The sequence below is a fragment of the Punica granatum genome, chromosome 1 (genome assembly GCF_007655135.1).
Source record: "Punica granatum isolate Tunisia-2019 chromosome 1, ASM765513v2, whole genome shotgun sequence".
In the NCBI taxonomy this organism is placed as follows: Eukaryota; Viridiplantae; Streptophyta; class Magnoliopsida; order Myrtales; family Lythraceae; genus Punica; species Punica granatum.
The window spans coordinates 7999479-8016975 of NC_045127.1; the positions used below are offsets into that span (position 1 = coordinate 7999479).

Consider the following 17497-nt stretch of genomic DNA (forward strand, 5'->3'; position numbering starts at 1 on the left):
ATTCAGTGCCCGATTCGCCACTGATTGTACCATTTGCGACTCATCCCGTTGAATCGGAATTGGAAACCCCCCTTGAATCGTAGAATCGTACGATTCTACGAATCGAATCACGATTCTGACAACAATGCATATATGGGCACAGAAATCTCCTGCACAACTCATACAACTGACAAATGTGCTCGAAAAACTGAGGAGCGAAAAGAACTCAATAGAGACCCTCTTGAGGTCTGCTCAAGTTAAGCCACCTCAGGAGCCATAAGCGATCAAAAGGCTCGATGCCAGCCTCCCATGGCCTCCTCCCCCTTCTTGCAGTCTTCTCCTTTTCATCACCTGCCCTTGTCGTCCTCAAAAATCATAGAGACAGAGACTACTCATTTATCGAAGATCAACCGTACATGCATGATACATGTACCACAGTATATATACCTTAATCTTTTCTAAAATGATAGAGGATGGGTCCCACTCATGGATCCTACATACATATATTCAGTTAAGAACATAAAGATACACAGAAACCACCCTGTTTCAATACTGCATTTATTCACAAACAGCAATTGCTTCCTATTTTGACTGTACAAATTAAAAAACCAAGGACATCATTCAAGCACACAACAGGTTACAAGAAGATCGCTCACCTTAGCTCGGGCCAAGGCCAGAACGATCACAAGACAAAGCAGTTATCTGCCTGAAGGTCCTGGACATGGCGCAACTAATAATATACGTGTTCGGGAACCCGAGAAGTGACTAGAACTTCGAGAGGGGTGGCCTTGATATTGGTCAACCCAATAGCTTCCTCCATGTCAACTGCCTTATCCCCTGGCATCTGAACGTTGAAAGCATGAAGGAAAGAAGCGAGCGTGAGGCCAACAACTTGTAGGGCCATTGAGATTCCAGGGCACATCCTCCTCCCGCTCCCGGAAGGTATGAACTCAAAATATTTTCCCCAACATTGACATCCTTGTGGGCGGTCAGGAACCTCTCAGGCTGGAACTCGAACAGGTCAGGCCACACACTCGTGTCACAATGTATCTTGTACAGGTTCAGCATTATCTGGGTGCCCTTGGGGACAAAATAGCCCGAGATATTGCAGTCCTCGATGGCCTCGTGGAGGACAGATAGGGGCCCCGCTAGGTAGAGCCTGTAAGGTTTCCTTGATGACGGAATGGAGGTAAGGTAAGTTCTTGAGGTCCGATTCGTTCACTTGCCTGTCCCTCCCAATTTGGGTGTCGAGTTCTTGTTGGACATTCTTCAGGGCTTCCATGTGGTTGAGCAGCAATGAGAGGGTCCATGTCATGGTAATTGTTATAGTGTCTGTGCCAGCCAAAATCATTGCCGGCTAGAATGTAGGAAAACAAGAACATGAGAACACAAAAACATGAGAAAAGGTGGTATTTGCTAGCCACATCGTTTTGTTTCTCCGAGTAACCATGCTATTAAAGAGTAGATATTACGGTCCGAGAAGGCTTACATGCAAGTAGCTTTTTGTTGATGGTATCAGAGTCGTAACTACGGATCTCCGGATTATCTTCAAGGATAGATAGCAGAACATCCATGAAGTCTTGCTCACCCTTTACCCCAGTAGCCTCCTCCCTAGCCAAGTCCCTCCTAGCTTTGTGCTCGTCCAACCACCGTTGCACCACCCGGTCGAGGTTTTTAGCAGTCCTCTTCATGGCCTTCTCATGGCCACCCAGGTCGAGCCACCTCATGAAACGGAATCCATCAGCCAGCACATATCTCCCTGTGAGCTCCATCCACTATCCCAAGACCTCTCTCCCCTCCTTGTTGCCATCACCGTCATCATTAAGTCGCCCCCCGACAATTGTCCTGAACATTATGTTCACAATTATGTCCCAAAACCACCTTGTCAAGTGTGAGACATCGGTTGATTTTTTAAACATGCATACATACACATATACATACATATACTTATACATGTAAATTATATACTATAATTTTTTTGTGGCTGAGCAATAAACCATAAAAAAAAGGGTAGCAAGAGGCCCCACGTGACCTTCATTCTTCCCCTCAACACCCCACCGCCATTGACTGCTTCTGTTTCTTTTCTTGTTCTGTTTTCTGCTGGAATGTTCGAAGAAGAAACAGAGGAATAGAGAGAGAGAGAGAGATAGAGAGAGGAGTGAGTTGAGTTGAGGAGACCCATTGGAGAAGAAGAAGAAGAAGAGGAAGAAGACTAGGTTTGGAGTTCTTGATGTGTAAGTTGTCTATGATTTAAACATTCATATTCACTAGGTTTGGTATAGTTTATGGCTCTCCTTGCATTCATCTCAGCTAGTTCAGGTTTGAGAAATTTAGTTGCTGTAATTTGGTTAGTTTTCTCCTAGCTATGTCAATTGAGTTGGATATATTGGGAGTTAGTCTTATTTTGTTGTTGGAACAAGTTTGGTCACCCATATGAGCTTAATAATTCAGTCTTGAGGAAGGGAGCAAATCTCTTGATTGAATTAGTAGGTTTCTAATGCATTTATATGTCTTAGTGGAAATGGACCGTACTAACATAAATTTGTATGCTCTTTGGCTAAGTTGACTAGTTGTGATTGAGAACAGGGTATGTATGAAGTTGATTTGAGAATTTATCATGCATTATGGTGATATTATGTGATGGATTGAGTGACTAAGCTCTTGATTATTAGTATTTTAGAATAAGGGAAGTACTTAGAATTCCTTGAACCCTCTGCTTGAACTTGGCTAATTGAATCGGTCCACCGTTTGATATGATTTGCAACATATTCTAAATTGATACGATTTGAGAAATACATGTGCATATCATTTGCATTTGTACTCCATTTGGAGAGTTAGTGGAAATTGAAAGGGATAGGGAAAAGCACTAGTTAATTATGAAAGTCTTATAGTATAGCTATATAAATGAAGTACAGTTGAATTGATGTATATCTATACTCCTATTTAGTATATTATCTAACCTTTAAGCTTGAACTTAATAGAGACTGAGGAGAGCGAGACTATACACCCGGAACACTCGAACCATTGAGTTATCTTTTTTAGGGTCTTTGTGAATACTTTCTTCCATCATAAAACTTCATGGTTTCTTTGCAGAGCTCTTTCTTTGCCCACTTCATGTGCTTTGAGGTTCCTACACTTGTTCCACCAGGGGTGTTAGTAATGGTACTAAAAATGGGGCTCATGGTGATGATGATGATGATTTGGGCATCATGGATATAGATGATGATGATGATGGTAAAGCTGGTAAGATTTTTTTTTTTTTTTTGAGACAAAGACTCGAGTATGAGTATGGTCAATTTCCTGGTTCTAAATTTATTGCCTGGTACAGATGTGAGTGCTTCGATCTGCACAACGAGCTCGTAACCTACGAGGAGGCATGGGCGTGGCAGAAGGACATAGTCAGGGAGAAGAAGGCCCTGGCTGAGAACGACCAGGATTGCCCGGACACTATGACAGCGCTGCAGCACCACCCCGTGTACACACTGGGGATGGGGAACTCAGAGGAGTTGCTCCGTTTCGACCCGAAAGCTGCTCCTTGCTATGTTTATCTCACCCAACGAGTGGGAGAGGTCACATAGCACGGGCCCGGTGAGGTATCCGATGTTTCTTTGATTCTGGAATGCGTTGGACGTCCAGTATCAGGATAGGGTCGATGCGCTCCTAATAAAGATGATATTTTTTTCATTTTTATTGTGCTCAATATACGTCCAGTCCATATGAAAGATGTCCCCTGAGAAGTAACAAGTGATTCTAGAGCTGAAATATGCATTAAAGTGAGACGACTTCACGGGATGTGCTTTGCTTGATGGCTAGACGTAAAAGTTAGCTTTGCCTGTTGGATGATAATAATTAACCCTATAAATTGCACTTCATTAGCCTGTGACGCAAAATGAAGGAACCCGTATTGGCTCCATGTTGTAGCACTACTATGTAGAAGTGCTTCCCTATATTTCTTCTTTTGTATTAAGAGGTTGATCTACTGCTCTGCCTTGTTCTGACTATTGATGCATGTGTCTGGCACTGTAGCTAGTTATGTACCCTATTATCAATCTCCGAAATCACAAGATGGATCTGCATTGGTACCTCAGGTCCCTTGAGGACGTGGTCAATCGCACCCTTCTCTCGACATTCTCCATCAGGGCTTCTCGGCACGAGGGTTTCACTGGTGTCTGGGTTGGTACGCCACTTGACAACTTAATATATGCTATTTATCTCCAGTCTCACTTTCTTTTCCCCTTATAACATAAATATATCTTTTCTTTAGGCTTTAGCCTGTTCCCTTTGGTTGTAGCCATTAGTTCATTGTATTTCCACATTGTCTTGAAATGGTTATAATTGCAGTTGTTGTATATTACCATCAGTTTAAGTTTGGCTTTGTGCAGCTTTAGAGTCCCTATTTCGATAACCTCGCATTATATACCAGCTATACTTTGTTTGATCTTTTATATATATATATATATATATTATCCATCTTTTCTTTTGCCCTTCAGGAGATCAGAAATTGGCAGCAATTGGGATCCGCGTATCTAGTTGGATAACTTATCATGGTTTGGCTCTGAACGTCACCACGGATCTGACTCACTTTCAGCGGATTGTTCCATGTGGGATACAAGACTGAGGAGTTGGAAGCTTAAAGGGCCTTCTGAAGGAGAATTGACAATCTGGGCGAAGGGGGGTACCTTCAGATGATGGTGAACTGATTCATATTACCTATAATTCTCTGATTAGAGAATTTTCAGAAGTTTTTCAGCTCGAAGTTCATCAGAGATCCGCCTCCTCATCAAGCATGTTAAAGAGAGGCACAACTCAGTTAACTAGGGAAAGCATTGCTCTGTATTAATTTTACGGGATATTCTGGTAAACCTCTTTGGTGCTGAATAGGGGTGAGTTCTGCCACATATTGGTTTGTAGTCTAATACACACATGTACCAATCCAATTTGAGCCCAGTAATATATCAGCCCCGTATTACTATATGTTTCCTTCGTGTTTTTCAATTCCTAACAAATTCCTAGATAGCTGGTGTGGTGCCTGAAGTCCTGAAGATTGCTTATCCAAACAGAACAAGATCAGAGCTTGGCCACCGAAGTTCATCTGTAGATTGTCAATGGGCTAGAATTAAGAGGGGAGGCTTGTCATTAAGGTCAGTATATTGAACTTTTTTCTACTTGTTGGGATAGAATTAGTGACAGCCCGTATATTTCGGGTAGAAAACTGTCCAAGAAGATAGATGCATGAATACCCTATGAAGACTGAAGATGCACATAATCGGAGCAGATAATAGGTTACATGGATATACCTTACAGTATCAGGATATCCCTTATGTTTTACATCTCCAAGAAGATCTACGTATATATCACATATATAAATATACCTTCATTTTGCCAACAATGATACAAGAAGGGTCCAACGTACATATTGGCTCAAGCACATTGACTCACAGAAACAGCTAGCCCTGTATCAATACTAAAAATCTCAATAGCAATTGCTTACACCTAGTGCAACCAGGCAAACATTACTCAAGCACATGACAGGTCACAAGAAGATCAATCACGACCATCATTTTCTTTACATACAATGATTATAACTACAGCAAGCACAATGATCAACGGTTATTATTGACCTCTAGCATGAAACAACCACTATAGCTCGTGATTGGTTTGAAACTTCTCGCGACTGAATGATTTGTCTTCCCAAAAGTCTTGGGCATGATGCATTTACTGATTATACACGTGTTTGGGCATCCGAGGAGTGATGAGAACTTCGAGAGGGGTGGCCTTGAGATTGGTCAGCCCCACAGCTTCCTCCATGTCAACTGCTTCATCCCCTGGCGTCTGAACATCGAAAGCATGAAGAAAAGAAGCGAGGGCAAGACCTACCACCTGCAAGCTCAATGAGATTCCACCGCACATCCTCCTCCCACTCCCAAAAGGTATGAGCTCGAAGTTTTGTCCCCTAACGTCGATATTCTTGTGGGTGGTTAGGAACCTCTCAGGCCTGAACTCAGATGGATTGGGCCAAACACGCGGGTCACGTTGTATCTTATGTAGGTTCAGCATAAGTTGGGTTCCCTCCGGGATGAAGTAACCCAAGACATTGCAATCCTCCATGGCCTCATGAGGGATTGCTAGGGGCGCGGCAGGGTAGAGTCTTAAGGTTTCCTTGATGACGGCATGGAGGTAAAGTAAGTTGTTGAGGTCCGATTCGTTCACCTGCCTGTCCCTCCCAATCTGGGTGTCGAGTTCCTGCTGGACCTTCTTTAGAGCTGCCTTGTTATTGAGCAGTAAAGAGAGGGCCCATGTCATGGTTACTGTTGTAGTGTCTGAGCCAGCTAAAATCATTGCCTACAGCAAATATGTATGCAATGTTATACTCGCGCGCGCACGCGCACATACAAGAAAAGGTTATATTCGCCAGCCACATCGTTCATGTTTTACTAAGAAAACAAAACATATGAGCATTATGTTTTACCATGCATGTAGCTTTGTTGATGGTATCAGAGTCGTAACTGCTGATCTCGGCATCATCTTCATGGATAGTTAATAGAACATCCATGAAGTCTTGCTCACTCTTTTCCCCACCGGCGCTCAAGTTCCTTCGAGCCTTGTGCTCGTCCAACCACTGTTGTACCACCAGGTCGAGCTTCTCAACTGCCCTCTTCATGGCCTTCTCGTGGCCGCCCAAGTCTAGCCACCTCAAGAATGGGAACCCATCAGCCACCACAAATCTCCCTATGAGCTTCATGTACTCTCTCAAGACCTCTCTCTCCTCATTGGCTTCACCATGATTATTAAGTCGCCTCCCGACAATCGTCCTTAATATTATGTTCACACTTATATCCGTGAACCACCTTTTCATGTCCATAAGTAAAGCTCCGCCTGTCCTTGACGCACCAATGCTGCTGTAGCTGGTGGTCATTTTTCGATATTCCTCATGTAGGTCCCTGATTGGGGTGAGGACCTCGGACTCGCGGACTTGCCGAAGGATCCTGATCTGTTGGTCGGAGAGCAACTTGAGGGTCAAAATCTTTCGCACGTGGCGCCAGTACGGGCTGTATGGGCTGAAGGCGACCAATGCATGGTTGTAGGTCATGACTTCTGAGCTTACAGTCTTGGGCCGATTGGCGAATACCCGGTCGTTGGTGGTGAGGCAGTCCTTGGCAAGTTCCCAAGTGTTCACCACCACAGCCCTGCGGAGGCCCAACCTGATGGTGAAGATCGGGCCGTAATTGTCAGCCATCTGGGCCAGGACCAAGTGGGCAGGCAGGGGACCGCCCAAGAGGTGGAGGTGACCGAGCAAGGGCCATGTACCGCCCGCATCAGGGACCGTTTTCGTGCCCCCGGCTAATTGCTTCTTGCTGTCGTCTCCTTTCCGAGTAATAAGACTTGTTATAATGTAAAGGATTGACATGATTAAGGCAAAGAAAGTGATGAAAAGGGTCGGTGCTGAGAGAGAGAGAGGAACTGAAACCTCCATGAATGATGAGACCTATTCTTCTTCAGCCAAGGGATGTCACTCAAATCAGGCAATCGATAGTGGAGCAGCAGGGCCGTTTTATCGACGTGTTGCTTGCTATTTTGTCGGGTGGATACAGTAAGAGGATTGTAAAAAGGATTGTTGGTGGCCCCCGCTCTGATTTGTTAAATAGAAGGTTGTAACTTTAATTTTCATGATAGAATTATTCATGATCTTTAATTAACTACTATGATTCTTATTTTATTATAATATGTTCATTTACTTTCTCATAATCAAAAAAATTTACTTTGTTGTACTTTCTTTTTTTTTATAACAAAACTACAAAAGGCTAATTATATTAAAGACTAAGTAATGTTCGATCAGGTGATATCATCGGGGTTTCTATTGCTCGATCTTGTATAATTTAATTTTATTTCTTTGGATTTCGACCTCAATTCTACGAAAAAAAAAAAGTAATGTTCGATCCTGCCAAGGGATTTGTTCGATTCAACCAAATTTTGTTCATAAGACACCCATCAAGTCAGCCACGGAACATTATTTCGTTGTACTATTTCTACAGTTCTTCTTTATAATTTTAAAATATTTATATATTTTTTATCAACTTTTAATGCGCCCTCTCTCTATATGCATTTTTATATATGTATTCGGATGAAATTGTCAAGGGTAGTTCAGCACGGCCCTCCCACGGTGGGGTCCACTTGAAAATAATTCATGTCCTTTACAATTACCATTACCATTACCATTACCAGTACTTTTTTATTACAATGTTCCGATCGTGGGGCCCCCAATGTGGGAGGGACAAAATTGGATGTAGCTAGAAAGAAAACTACAAGATTTTTAACTAACCATTCCTGATATAACCGATGCGGACAGATGGGCTCGGTATCACCCGGTGCCCATTGTGACAGAGGCGGCTGACTGACCTTGGATTCATCCCCTGCCGAGCACATTTTACTCAGGTAAAAAGCCTATTAATAGCTACACCTCACATAGAGACAACTAAAATTAACAATTCCCACCTCCTAACAACTTCCCTTTTCTAGAAAATTCTCTATTTGTCATCCATTCCAGAGCAGAGAATAGGTTTTGCCAGCAATGATACAAGATGGGTTCTACATTAATATATAGCCCCGTTTCACTGAAACTCTCAATAGCAATGGCTTGCACCTCATGCAACCAAGCAAACATTATCGAGCCCATAACGAGTCGCAAGAAGATCAATCATCACGACCATCAGTCTCTTTGCATACGTTGATTATGAATACATCAAGCACAGCGGACAATCAGTGGTTATCATTGATATCCAACATGAAACAACCACAGTAGCTTGGGATTGGTTTGGAATTTCACGAGATAGAATGATTCGTCTGCCCAAAAGTCTTGGGCAGACAAGTCACACGATGATTTGTGATGCCGCACTCATTATACACATGTCCCGGAACACGAGGAGTGGGGAGAACTTCGAGAGGGGTGGCCTTGAGATTGATTAGTCCCACAGCTTCCTCCATGTCAACTACCCCATCCCCTGACGTCTGAACATCGAAAGCATGAAGAAAAGAAGTGAGGGCAAGGCCTACCACTTGGAAGGCTAGTGAGCTTCTAGCGCACATCCTCCTCCCGCTCCCAATAGGTATAAGCTCGAAGTTTTGTCCCCTAACATCGATGTCCTTGTGGGTGGTCAGGAACCTCTCAGGGCACAAGTTGGCCAAACACGTGGGTCATGCTGTATCTTATATAGATTCAGTATAAGTTAAGCTCCCTTCGAGATGGAGTACCTCGAGACATTACAATCCTCCATGGCCTCATGAGGGAGGGATAGGGGTGCGGCAGGGTAGAGCCTTAAGGTTTCCTTGATGACAGTATGCAGGTAAGGTAGGTTGTTGAGGTCCGATTGATTCACTTGCCTGTCCTTCCCGATCTGGGTGTCTGAGTTTTTGCTGGACCTTCTTGAGGCTTCCTTGTTATTGAGCAATAAAGAGAGGGCCCATGTCATGGTTATTGTTGTAGTGTCTGAGCCAACTAAAATCATTGCCTACAGCAAATATGTATATGTCGCACAGACATAAACACGAGAGAATGTTGTGATTGCTCTTCACATCGTTTATGTTTCGCCAAGAAAATGATATATATGCGCATTATTTTTTACTATGCATGTAGCTTTATTCATAGTATCAGAATCATAACTGCCGTGTGAGACCCGGCATTTCAATTTCAAATAGAACACTTATAAATATACTTACATGCTTATATATATTTATATGTATGTCATACACGTTGCTGGCGGAATTTTAAAAAAAAACTGAAGGCATGGGCTCCACGTGGCCCACAATCTACCCTCACTTTCCACCGCCATATTTGTTTCTTTCTTTTCTTCTTTGCTTTTTTCCATTTGTTTCTTCCCTTCCTTCCTTGTCCTGTTTTTCTCTGCTGGGGAGTTGAAGAAAAAGAAACAGAGGGGAGAGAGAGAGAGAGAGAGAGCAAGGCGAAGAGCTCGGAAGAGCTCGCGGTAGAGGAAGAAGATGAGGCAGATGAGGAAAGGGACCCAATTAGGGCAGAGGACAGAGAGAGCTCGGGGGGAAAAGGAAGCTGGGAAACAGAGCAAGAGGGAGTGACGAGTGGGACAGAGCAAGCAAAGGTACGGTGGATGGAAGTGGAGAGCATCGAATAGGGAAAAGTTTAGCTTACATTGAACTAGTTTTTGGACTATCTTAGGTATGTTGCAGATTTTGCTTATATAAGTTCTTTCATGGATTATGTTATTCTTGATGTGAAATTGGTGGAATGGGTCTTTCGAGTTGGGGATTGATGTTTATTTGAGGTGAAAGTGCTGATGCTCTTGAGCCTCGTGGAGATATTTGATTTTTCCTTTGCTGCTATAGCTTGAGTGTTTTGTAGATATTCTATTGAGTTAAAATCTCGAGTTGGGTTCATGAAGTAATCGAGGAAGTTATCATTTGCTTAGAGATATTGATATTAGTTTTATTTTCAATTAGATCATGAAACTGCCCTCCTAGTAACTGATCTATGGTTTTCGTTTCTTTTGAATGGTGTTACTTTATTTGTTGTTAGTTTAAGCCTCATTTATTAAATTATTATTCTAGTGAAGTTGGAAGTTGGGTTAATTGGATTGATAGAGAATGGAGGGTAAAGCTTATAGACCCATTTAGATTATTGATGTTTTGGGTACAGATTATTGAGCTTAGAGTTTTGAGACACTATTTTATGCAATTATGTCTTTTCCTTGGTGAATTGAAGAGCGTAGTATAATTGAATTGCTAAATTGGTGAAATTAAAAGTGGAATTCAAAACAGAAGTTTTTGTAATTTCATTAGAAAAACTTAGGAGAATTAAATAGTTAGCTATTAGAGTGAACTGGTAATTTATTTCTTGTTGAGGCCAAAAGAATATTGTTCAGTACTTTATTATTATGAACGAATTATTGGTAAAGGAATACGATTATTTACACTATTCTCGTGCTTATAACCTTATTAGTATTCACGTATGGGAATTTATAGGAACTTGTCTCATTAGTGATAATAAAAAAGAAAGATGTCCAGTAGGAAACCTATAATTAATTCTTTTGGTTGATCTAAGTGCCATTATCTGAAATAGTTTGGTTTTAATAGTTATTTTTAAATATCATGAGACTATTTTCTTTGGATATTTAAGATATGTGGGCTGATTTAGTGAGTTGAATTGTTACCTCAATATATACACACGTTATGACGGATAAGTAATCTTCATAAATTACCTAGAATAAGAATCTAATAATAAGAATTTTGTTGTTGTCTTATATGGAGTGTTGGATTACTAGTGCTATTGTTGTGTTTATATCTTAGTTTTGTTGATCCTCCAAGGCCATTGCGGGACAATTTAGTATGAGAATTAGTGGAGAAAATGATTGTTAGGCATAACTTATTTTTCAGGCTATACTCATGATTGATAAGAGTTGAGGACATCGATTGTGCGCCAACGATATCAAGTTTGGAGAAATATTTTTGGGTATTCGGTGAGTACTTCATTCCATTGTGAAATAATATATATATATATATATATATATGTTATGTGAGTACTCTATTCCCTTGTAAAATGATGTATTATAGTTATATAAATTATTGAAGAAGAATATTGTGATAGTTAGATTAAATGATCGGTCTTGCTATGTGGTGTGAAATAATTTGAGAGGTATTGCCCTTTTATGTTTCATTTTGACTTGAGATATGCGGTGTGATTGTGTATGTTGATTGTGTATGTTATAAGTGATGATAATGTGATATCATTGTAATGTGATTTAGATTGTGCTTGTGTATATTGATATTGCTTGATTATAGCCATGGGACCGCTGGAATCGGCGGAATAGAAAGTGGGGCACAAATGGCCGCTGGACCTGGCAGAATAGCAAGTGGGGCACAAATGACCGTTGAACCCGACGGAATAGAAAGTGGGGCACAAATAGTCGCTGGACCCGGCGGAATAGAAAGTGGAGCATAAATGGCCGTTAGACCTGGCGGAATAGCAAGTGGGGCACATAGAAAGTGGGGCCCAAATAGCCGCTAGACCTGGCGAAATAGAAAATGGAGCCTGAATGGCCGCTGGACCCGGTGGAATAGAAAAAAAGGGTTGGGGTGAAATGTCGGGGTCACGGTGCCATCTTAAATTATCGTAAGGGAATGTGATCATATGGCTATATTGATTGGTTTTGTTGTATATTGTTTGTTCTGTTTGATTTATGGAGATGTGATGATTGTTGAGATTGTCTGAAGTAGTTATGTGAAAATCGTGTTCTTTGCTGATACTTGATTTAGTCAGGGTGTGACTGTTAGGCAATGCTAAGTTAATGGTTAATTCTAATACTATTATATAGTTATAAAGATAATTGATTGGTTTATAATGAATTTTGTAATTCTTTGTATGTATTGTACAACATGCTGTGTTGGTGAATTAAATGACAAATTTGGATATGCTAATAGTATCTATATATAAACTCTTGGTCGTTTAAAATATATTTATTACTTAATATTAAATTCATTTCACTCTGAAATTTTGTGCTCATTGAGATGCAGCTTACACCCTACATATAGTTTTTCCATATAAGCTTCTAGTTGCGCGGGAGAACCATTTTTGATATCGGGGATCAGGTCAGAGAACTAGGTAGGGAGTTTAGTTATTTGGTAGGTATTCTTTTTGTATAGAATGTATTTGAAAATGTTATGACTTGAAACTTTTGCCTAGTTGATTTATTGATGTAGATTTGCTGAAATTATATTTATATAAATATATATGTGAGAGTTTGTTAGTTAGTTATATAATTTTGGGAGTTATGAAAAGCATGTTGTATATGAATAGTTATGGGATAAGGGATATTGAGAAAATATTGGAAAAATTCTGCCGAAATTTTGGATAGTGACATGCCGATCCAATCTCTAACATATTTCATGCCATTATAAGGTGATGACTCTTGTGCTCAGGTTAGGTTCTAATGATGGACACTCGGTGCTTTTTCACTGGAACGAGTCTTATAATGAGACCAAATTTGTTCTCTGGAATTAGATTTCAGACCAGAGGAAATAACCCAGTCATGAAATCCAACAATGATTTGCACTTGGGACCTTAAGAGGGCATTTGGTTTCAGAGTTAAATTATGATTTCGTTTGATTTTAAATTTTTAAAAACTAAAAAATAACCCATAAATTTTTTATTTTTTAAAAAATGCCCCAAGCTTTCTCTCTCTCCACACTCAACTCTCTCTCTCTCCTGCTCTTCCTATGTCCTTCCTCCCTCGAGATCTTTTGCTCTGAACGGAGGAGAAGAGACCTCCCATGGCGGTCCTATTCCAAGATTCCAGCAGTTGAGCCCCGAGGTTGATCATTCGAGGTAGTATTCTTCTGTCTTTGTCTATCTCACTTTCCGGTCGCGGAGGACCAGATCCAGCAATTGAGAATCGGTGAAGTTGGACGAGGACCAGATCGCGGAGCTCCGCGAGATCTTCCGCTCCTTCGACAAGAACGGAGACGGCAGCCTCACCCAGCTCGAGCTCGGCTCGCTCCTTCGGTCGGTCGGGCTCAAGCCCAGCCCCGAGCAGCTCGAGGCACTCACCCAAAGGGTCGACACCAACAACGACCTCGTGGAGTTCTCCGAGTTTGTGGCCCTCGTGGCACCCTTGGTCCTCCCCAGCCCCTACAAGTCTCCCTACTCGGAGGAGCAATTGAGGTGGATCTTCAATCTGTTCGATTGGGATCGGGAATGGACTATGAACAGTGTGGCTGGGGGGGGGGGGGGCGAGACGATGAATAGTGTTCTGGAGGGGAGAGAAATGATGGGGCAAAATTGAGAAATTTTAAAAAGTGAGGGTCATTTTGAAATTTTAAAAAATTTAGAGTTGAGTTAAAATAAAATCACACTGTCAATCCAAACGGAGCCACGTTTGTTTTCAGGGTTTGATTTTAAGATTTTAACTCTAACTTTAACTCTACTCATTACACAACAAAAATCACCTTTTCAAAGTAAAAAATGCAGGCCCCATACATAAACCTACATACAATTCCATTATACTCAACTCAATTTTTAATATTAAATTTTTTTAACTATTTATTACTTTTTAACACTTTTTCTCATAATTCAACACCACAATCATTCCAACCCAATTAAAATCAAAATCAACCAATTGAAATCAAAATCCAACTCTCCAACCAAACGCAGCATAATTTTCTCTTGATAATGATAGGATGGATCCTACATATAGAGAGACAAAGATGACAGAAAAAAGAGACCCCACGTTTCGATTCTGCCAATATTCAGGAAAAGCAATTAATTGGGGAGATTTTAGGGTAGAATCCACAAAAATAATTGCACCAATAAATTACTAAAAAATATAAATAAAAATTAAGTATTTAACTAAATATTTATTAAACTTCTTTGAAATTTGTATAAATTATTTCGGGATTTATGTAATTTATTTTGAATTTGTGTACTTTACTTTCTTTGTTAGCAATTTATTAAAAACTTAAGTAATTTATTACCAACTGAACAAATTTACTTTAAATGTATAGTGCAACTGATTGCACTATAGATCTTCTCCTATTTTGACTGTAAAACTCAAGCAAGCAGGAACGTTATTCAAGCACACATAACAAGTTACAAGAAGTTTAGTCACTTTTGTTCGGGCCAAGGTCGAGATGATCATAAGATAAAGCAATTTATTTGCTTGAAAGTCCTTCGACATGGCGCAACTACTTGCAATACACGCATTCGGGAACCCGAGGAGTGGCGAGAACTTCAAGAGGGGTGGCCTTGAGATTGGTCAGCCCCATAGCTTCCTGCATGTCAACTGCCTCGCCCCCCGGCGTCTGAACAATGAAAGCATGAAGGAAAGAAGCGAGCGGGAGGCCAATAACTTGGAGGCCAAGTGAGATTCCAGGGCACATCCTCCTCCCGCTCCCGAAAGGTATGAACTCGAAATTTTGTCCCCTAACTTCGACATCCTTGTGGGTGGTCAGGAACCTCTCCGGCCGGAACTCGGATGGGTCAGGCCACACATGTGGGTCACGTTGTATCTTATATAGGTTCAGTATAAGTTGGGTGCCCTTGGCAACAAAATAGCCTGAGATGTTGCAGTCCTCGATGGCCTCATGGGGGATGGATAAGGGGCCTGGAGGGTAGAGCCTTAAGGTTTCCTTGATGACAGATTGGAGGTAAGGTAAGTTCTTGAGGTCCAATTCGTTCACTTGCCTATCCCTCCCGATTTGGGTGTCGAGTTCTTGCTGGACCTTCTTTAGGGCTTCCTTGTTGTTCAGCAGTAAAGAAGTGGCCCATGTCATAGTCACTGTCGTAGTATCTATGCCGGCTAAAATCATTGTCTGCATGAAACATTTAAATGATTGTGATCAGGAAAAATGTCGCGGTAGATGACCTTATCGTTTATGTTTTACCAAGAACAAAGACACATATGCACTATGTTTTTCCAAGATGACAAACTTTATTTAGATAATATAATCTTACTTATTATGTCAAATCATTTTCATAAACAACAACTTTAACTATTAGATAAGATAAGATAATCTTCCTCTCGTGCCAAATTCGTATGTTTATGCTCATGCTCTCAATCAGCACGTTTGCGTAATTTTTTTGATTCTCAACCATACATGTTGTGATGTCGCAACATCCAAGTCACATGCATGTGCATGTGCATCAATTGTCTCCTATATATCCAAAACGAACATTTCTACAGTTGTTTTGTAATAAGAGTTCCATGCATGTGCATCAGTGCATGGAAATCTAAGTCTAAAATTAGGATATACATATATATTTATGTATGTATGTACTTATATAGATTATTTTAAATCTCAAGAATTTCTTGGAGGACAGTTTGATCACGACGCATCCCTTGACAAAAATCATCACTTTCTTGAAACTAAAATCTAAACATATTTAGAAATTAGAGCACAACATATCACAACACAAAATGTCTTACCAAGCACATAGCTTTGTTGATGGTATCGGAATCGTAGCTGCCGATCTCTGCATTACCGTCAAGAATAGATAGCAAGACATCCATGAAGTCTTTCTCACTCTTCACGGCACCAGCCTCCCCATCCAAGTTCCTCCTAGCCTTGTGCTCGTCCAACCACCGTTGTGCCATCAGGTCGAGCTTCTTGGCAGTCTTTTTCATGGCCTTCTCATGGCCGCCCAAGTCAAGCCACCTTAGGAACGGGAGCCCATCGGACACCACAAATCTCCCCATGAGCTCCATCCAGTCCCCCAAGGCCTTCCTCCCCTCCTCGTCGCCTTCGGCATCATCATGGAACCGCTTCCCCACAATCATCCTGAACATTAAGTTCATACTGATGTCCCTGAACCACCTTTCCATGTCCACGTGCAATAATGATGCTGGTTCAGCTCTCGAATCACTGATGCTACTGGCGTTCTTTCTTCGATATTCCTGATATATGTCCCTCACCAAGGCGAGAACCTCAGACTCGCGGACTTGCCTGAGGAGGCTGATCCGATGGGTGGAAAGCAGCTCTAGGGTCGAAATCTTTCGCACACGGCGCCAATATGGGCTGTATGGGCTGAAAGCCACCATCGCATAGTTATAGGTCAATATCTCCGAGCTCAGAGTCTTGGGCCGAGTGGCAAGTGCCCGGTCGTTGCTGGTGAGGCACTCCTTGGCAAGTTCCCAACTGTTAACCACCACTGCTCTTCGAAGGCCCAACCTGATGGTGAAAATTGGGCCGCACTTGTCGGCCATCTGAGCCAGGACCAAGTGGGTAGGGCAGGGACCGCCCAAGAGGTGGAGATGGCCAAATAAGGGCCATGAGCCGCCCGCATCAGGGGCCATCATTTTCGTGACGTCACCAGCTGATTGCGTCTTGGTAGACTCACCTTTCCTAGTGATAAGGCTTGTTATGTAAAGGATTGACATAAACAAGGCAAAGATGGTGATGAGAATGGTGGGTGCTGACAGAGAGAGATGATCAGCTAACTCCTCCATGAATGACTCTTTTTAGTTGATTAATTAGCTATTAAAATTTAGCAAGAGAAAACACAGATTGTAAAGAGGATGAAATCTATAGCTATATATATATGGAGGGCGGCCTAGAAGAACTTAGTTGACTATATATATATATATATATCAATGTCTCACACGGGATGATATAATCTTTGTATAACACTCTTTAACACCATTCTCATTGAAATAGGTAAAAAACTAATAAGTGTATTGGTAAAAAAGTATTTCTATATTTATTTAAGTAGGACTGTAATAATGGGGTTGAGGAAGAAAATAAAAAAATAATGATTGTATTGTTAAATTGTAAAAAAAAGTAATAAATAGTAATAAATAATTGAGAGAATTTAGTATTAAGAAATTAAATTAATTGGTAGTTAACATAAAAAAATTGAAAAAAAAATAATGATTGTATTATTAAATTGAAAAAAAAAGTAAAGTGAAGCGAAAAATATTTACTTTTTAAAACCAAACAGACCATTAAATTTTGTTTCTCATCAGTAGAGGGGGAAAATGTATCCGAAATCGATAATTTCTTT

At 41.1% G+C, this 17497-nt stretch overlaps 5 protein-coding genes and 1 long non-coding RNA gene across 6 annotated transcripts; 2 read left to right on the forward strand and 4 right to left on the reverse strand.

Annotated features, from left to right (window-relative positions):
• Positions 1-246: 246 nt before the first annotated feature.
• On the reverse strand, positions 247-1751 carry LOC116202703 (cytochrome P450 82A1-like). Its single transcript, XM_031534310.1, has 5 exons — positions 1452-1751; positions 1206-1336; positions 949-1138; positions 722-823; positions 247-330 (listed from the first exon to the last, which is right to left on the reverse strand). The coding sequence occupies exons 1-5, from the start codon at positions 1749-1751 to the stop codon at positions 247-249; spliced, it is 807 nt and encodes a 268-aa protein (XP_031390170.1).
• A 3497-nt stretch (positions 1752-5248) lies between these two features.
• On the reverse strand, positions 5249-7509 carry LOC116194332 (cytochrome P450 CYP82D47-like). The gene is made up of 2 exons (XM_031523124.1): positions 6449-7509; positions 5249-6321 (listed from the first exon to the last, which is right to left on the reverse strand). Exons 1-2 carry the CDS (start codon positions 7451-7453, stop codon positions 5695-5697), a joined length of 1632 nt encoding a protein of 543 aa, XP_031378984.1. The 5' UTR covers positions 7454-7509; the 3' UTR covers positions 5249-5694.
• A 1290-nt stretch (positions 7510-8799) lies between these two features.
• On the reverse strand, positions 8800-9446 carry LOC116202713 (xanthotoxin 5-hydroxylase CYP82C4-like). The gene is made up of 2 exons (XM_031534323.1): positions 9229-9446; positions 8800-9139 (listed from the first exon to the last, which is right to left on the reverse strand). The coding sequence occupies exons 1-2, from the start codon at positions 9444-9446 to the stop codon at positions 8800-8802; spliced, it is 558 nt and encodes a 185-aa protein (XP_031390183.1).
• Positions 9447-9838: 392 nt separating this feature from the next.
• LOC116213999 lies at positions 9839-12841 on the forward strand. The gene is made up of 3 exons (XR_004158216.1): positions 9839-10165; positions 11380-11462; positions 11785-12841. It is a non-coding gene; the product is annotated as an uncharacterized LOC116213999 (long non-coding RNA).
• A 431-nt stretch (positions 12842-13272) lies between these two features.
• Positions 13273-14495, forward strand: LOC116202720 (probable calcium-binding protein CML11). Its single transcript, XM_031534333.1, has 2 exons — positions 13273-13300; positions 13393-14495. The coding sequence occupies exons 1-2, from the start codon at positions 13273-13275 to the stop codon at positions 13782-13784; spliced, it is 420 nt and encodes a 139-aa protein (XP_031390193.1). The 3' UTR covers positions 13785-14495.
• A 38-nt stretch (positions 14496-14533) lies between these two features.
• On the reverse strand, positions 14534-17030 carry LOC116213995 (cytochrome P450 CYP82D47-like). Its single transcript, XM_031549196.1, has 2 exons — positions 15924-17030; positions 14534-15309 (listed from the first exon to the last, which is right to left on the reverse strand). Exons 1-2 carry the CDS (start codon positions 16941-16943, stop codon positions 14683-14685), a joined length of 1647 nt encoding a protein of 548 aa, XP_031405056.1. The 5' UTR covers positions 16944-17030; the 3' UTR covers positions 14534-14682.
• Positions 17031-17497: the final 467 nt, after the last annotated feature.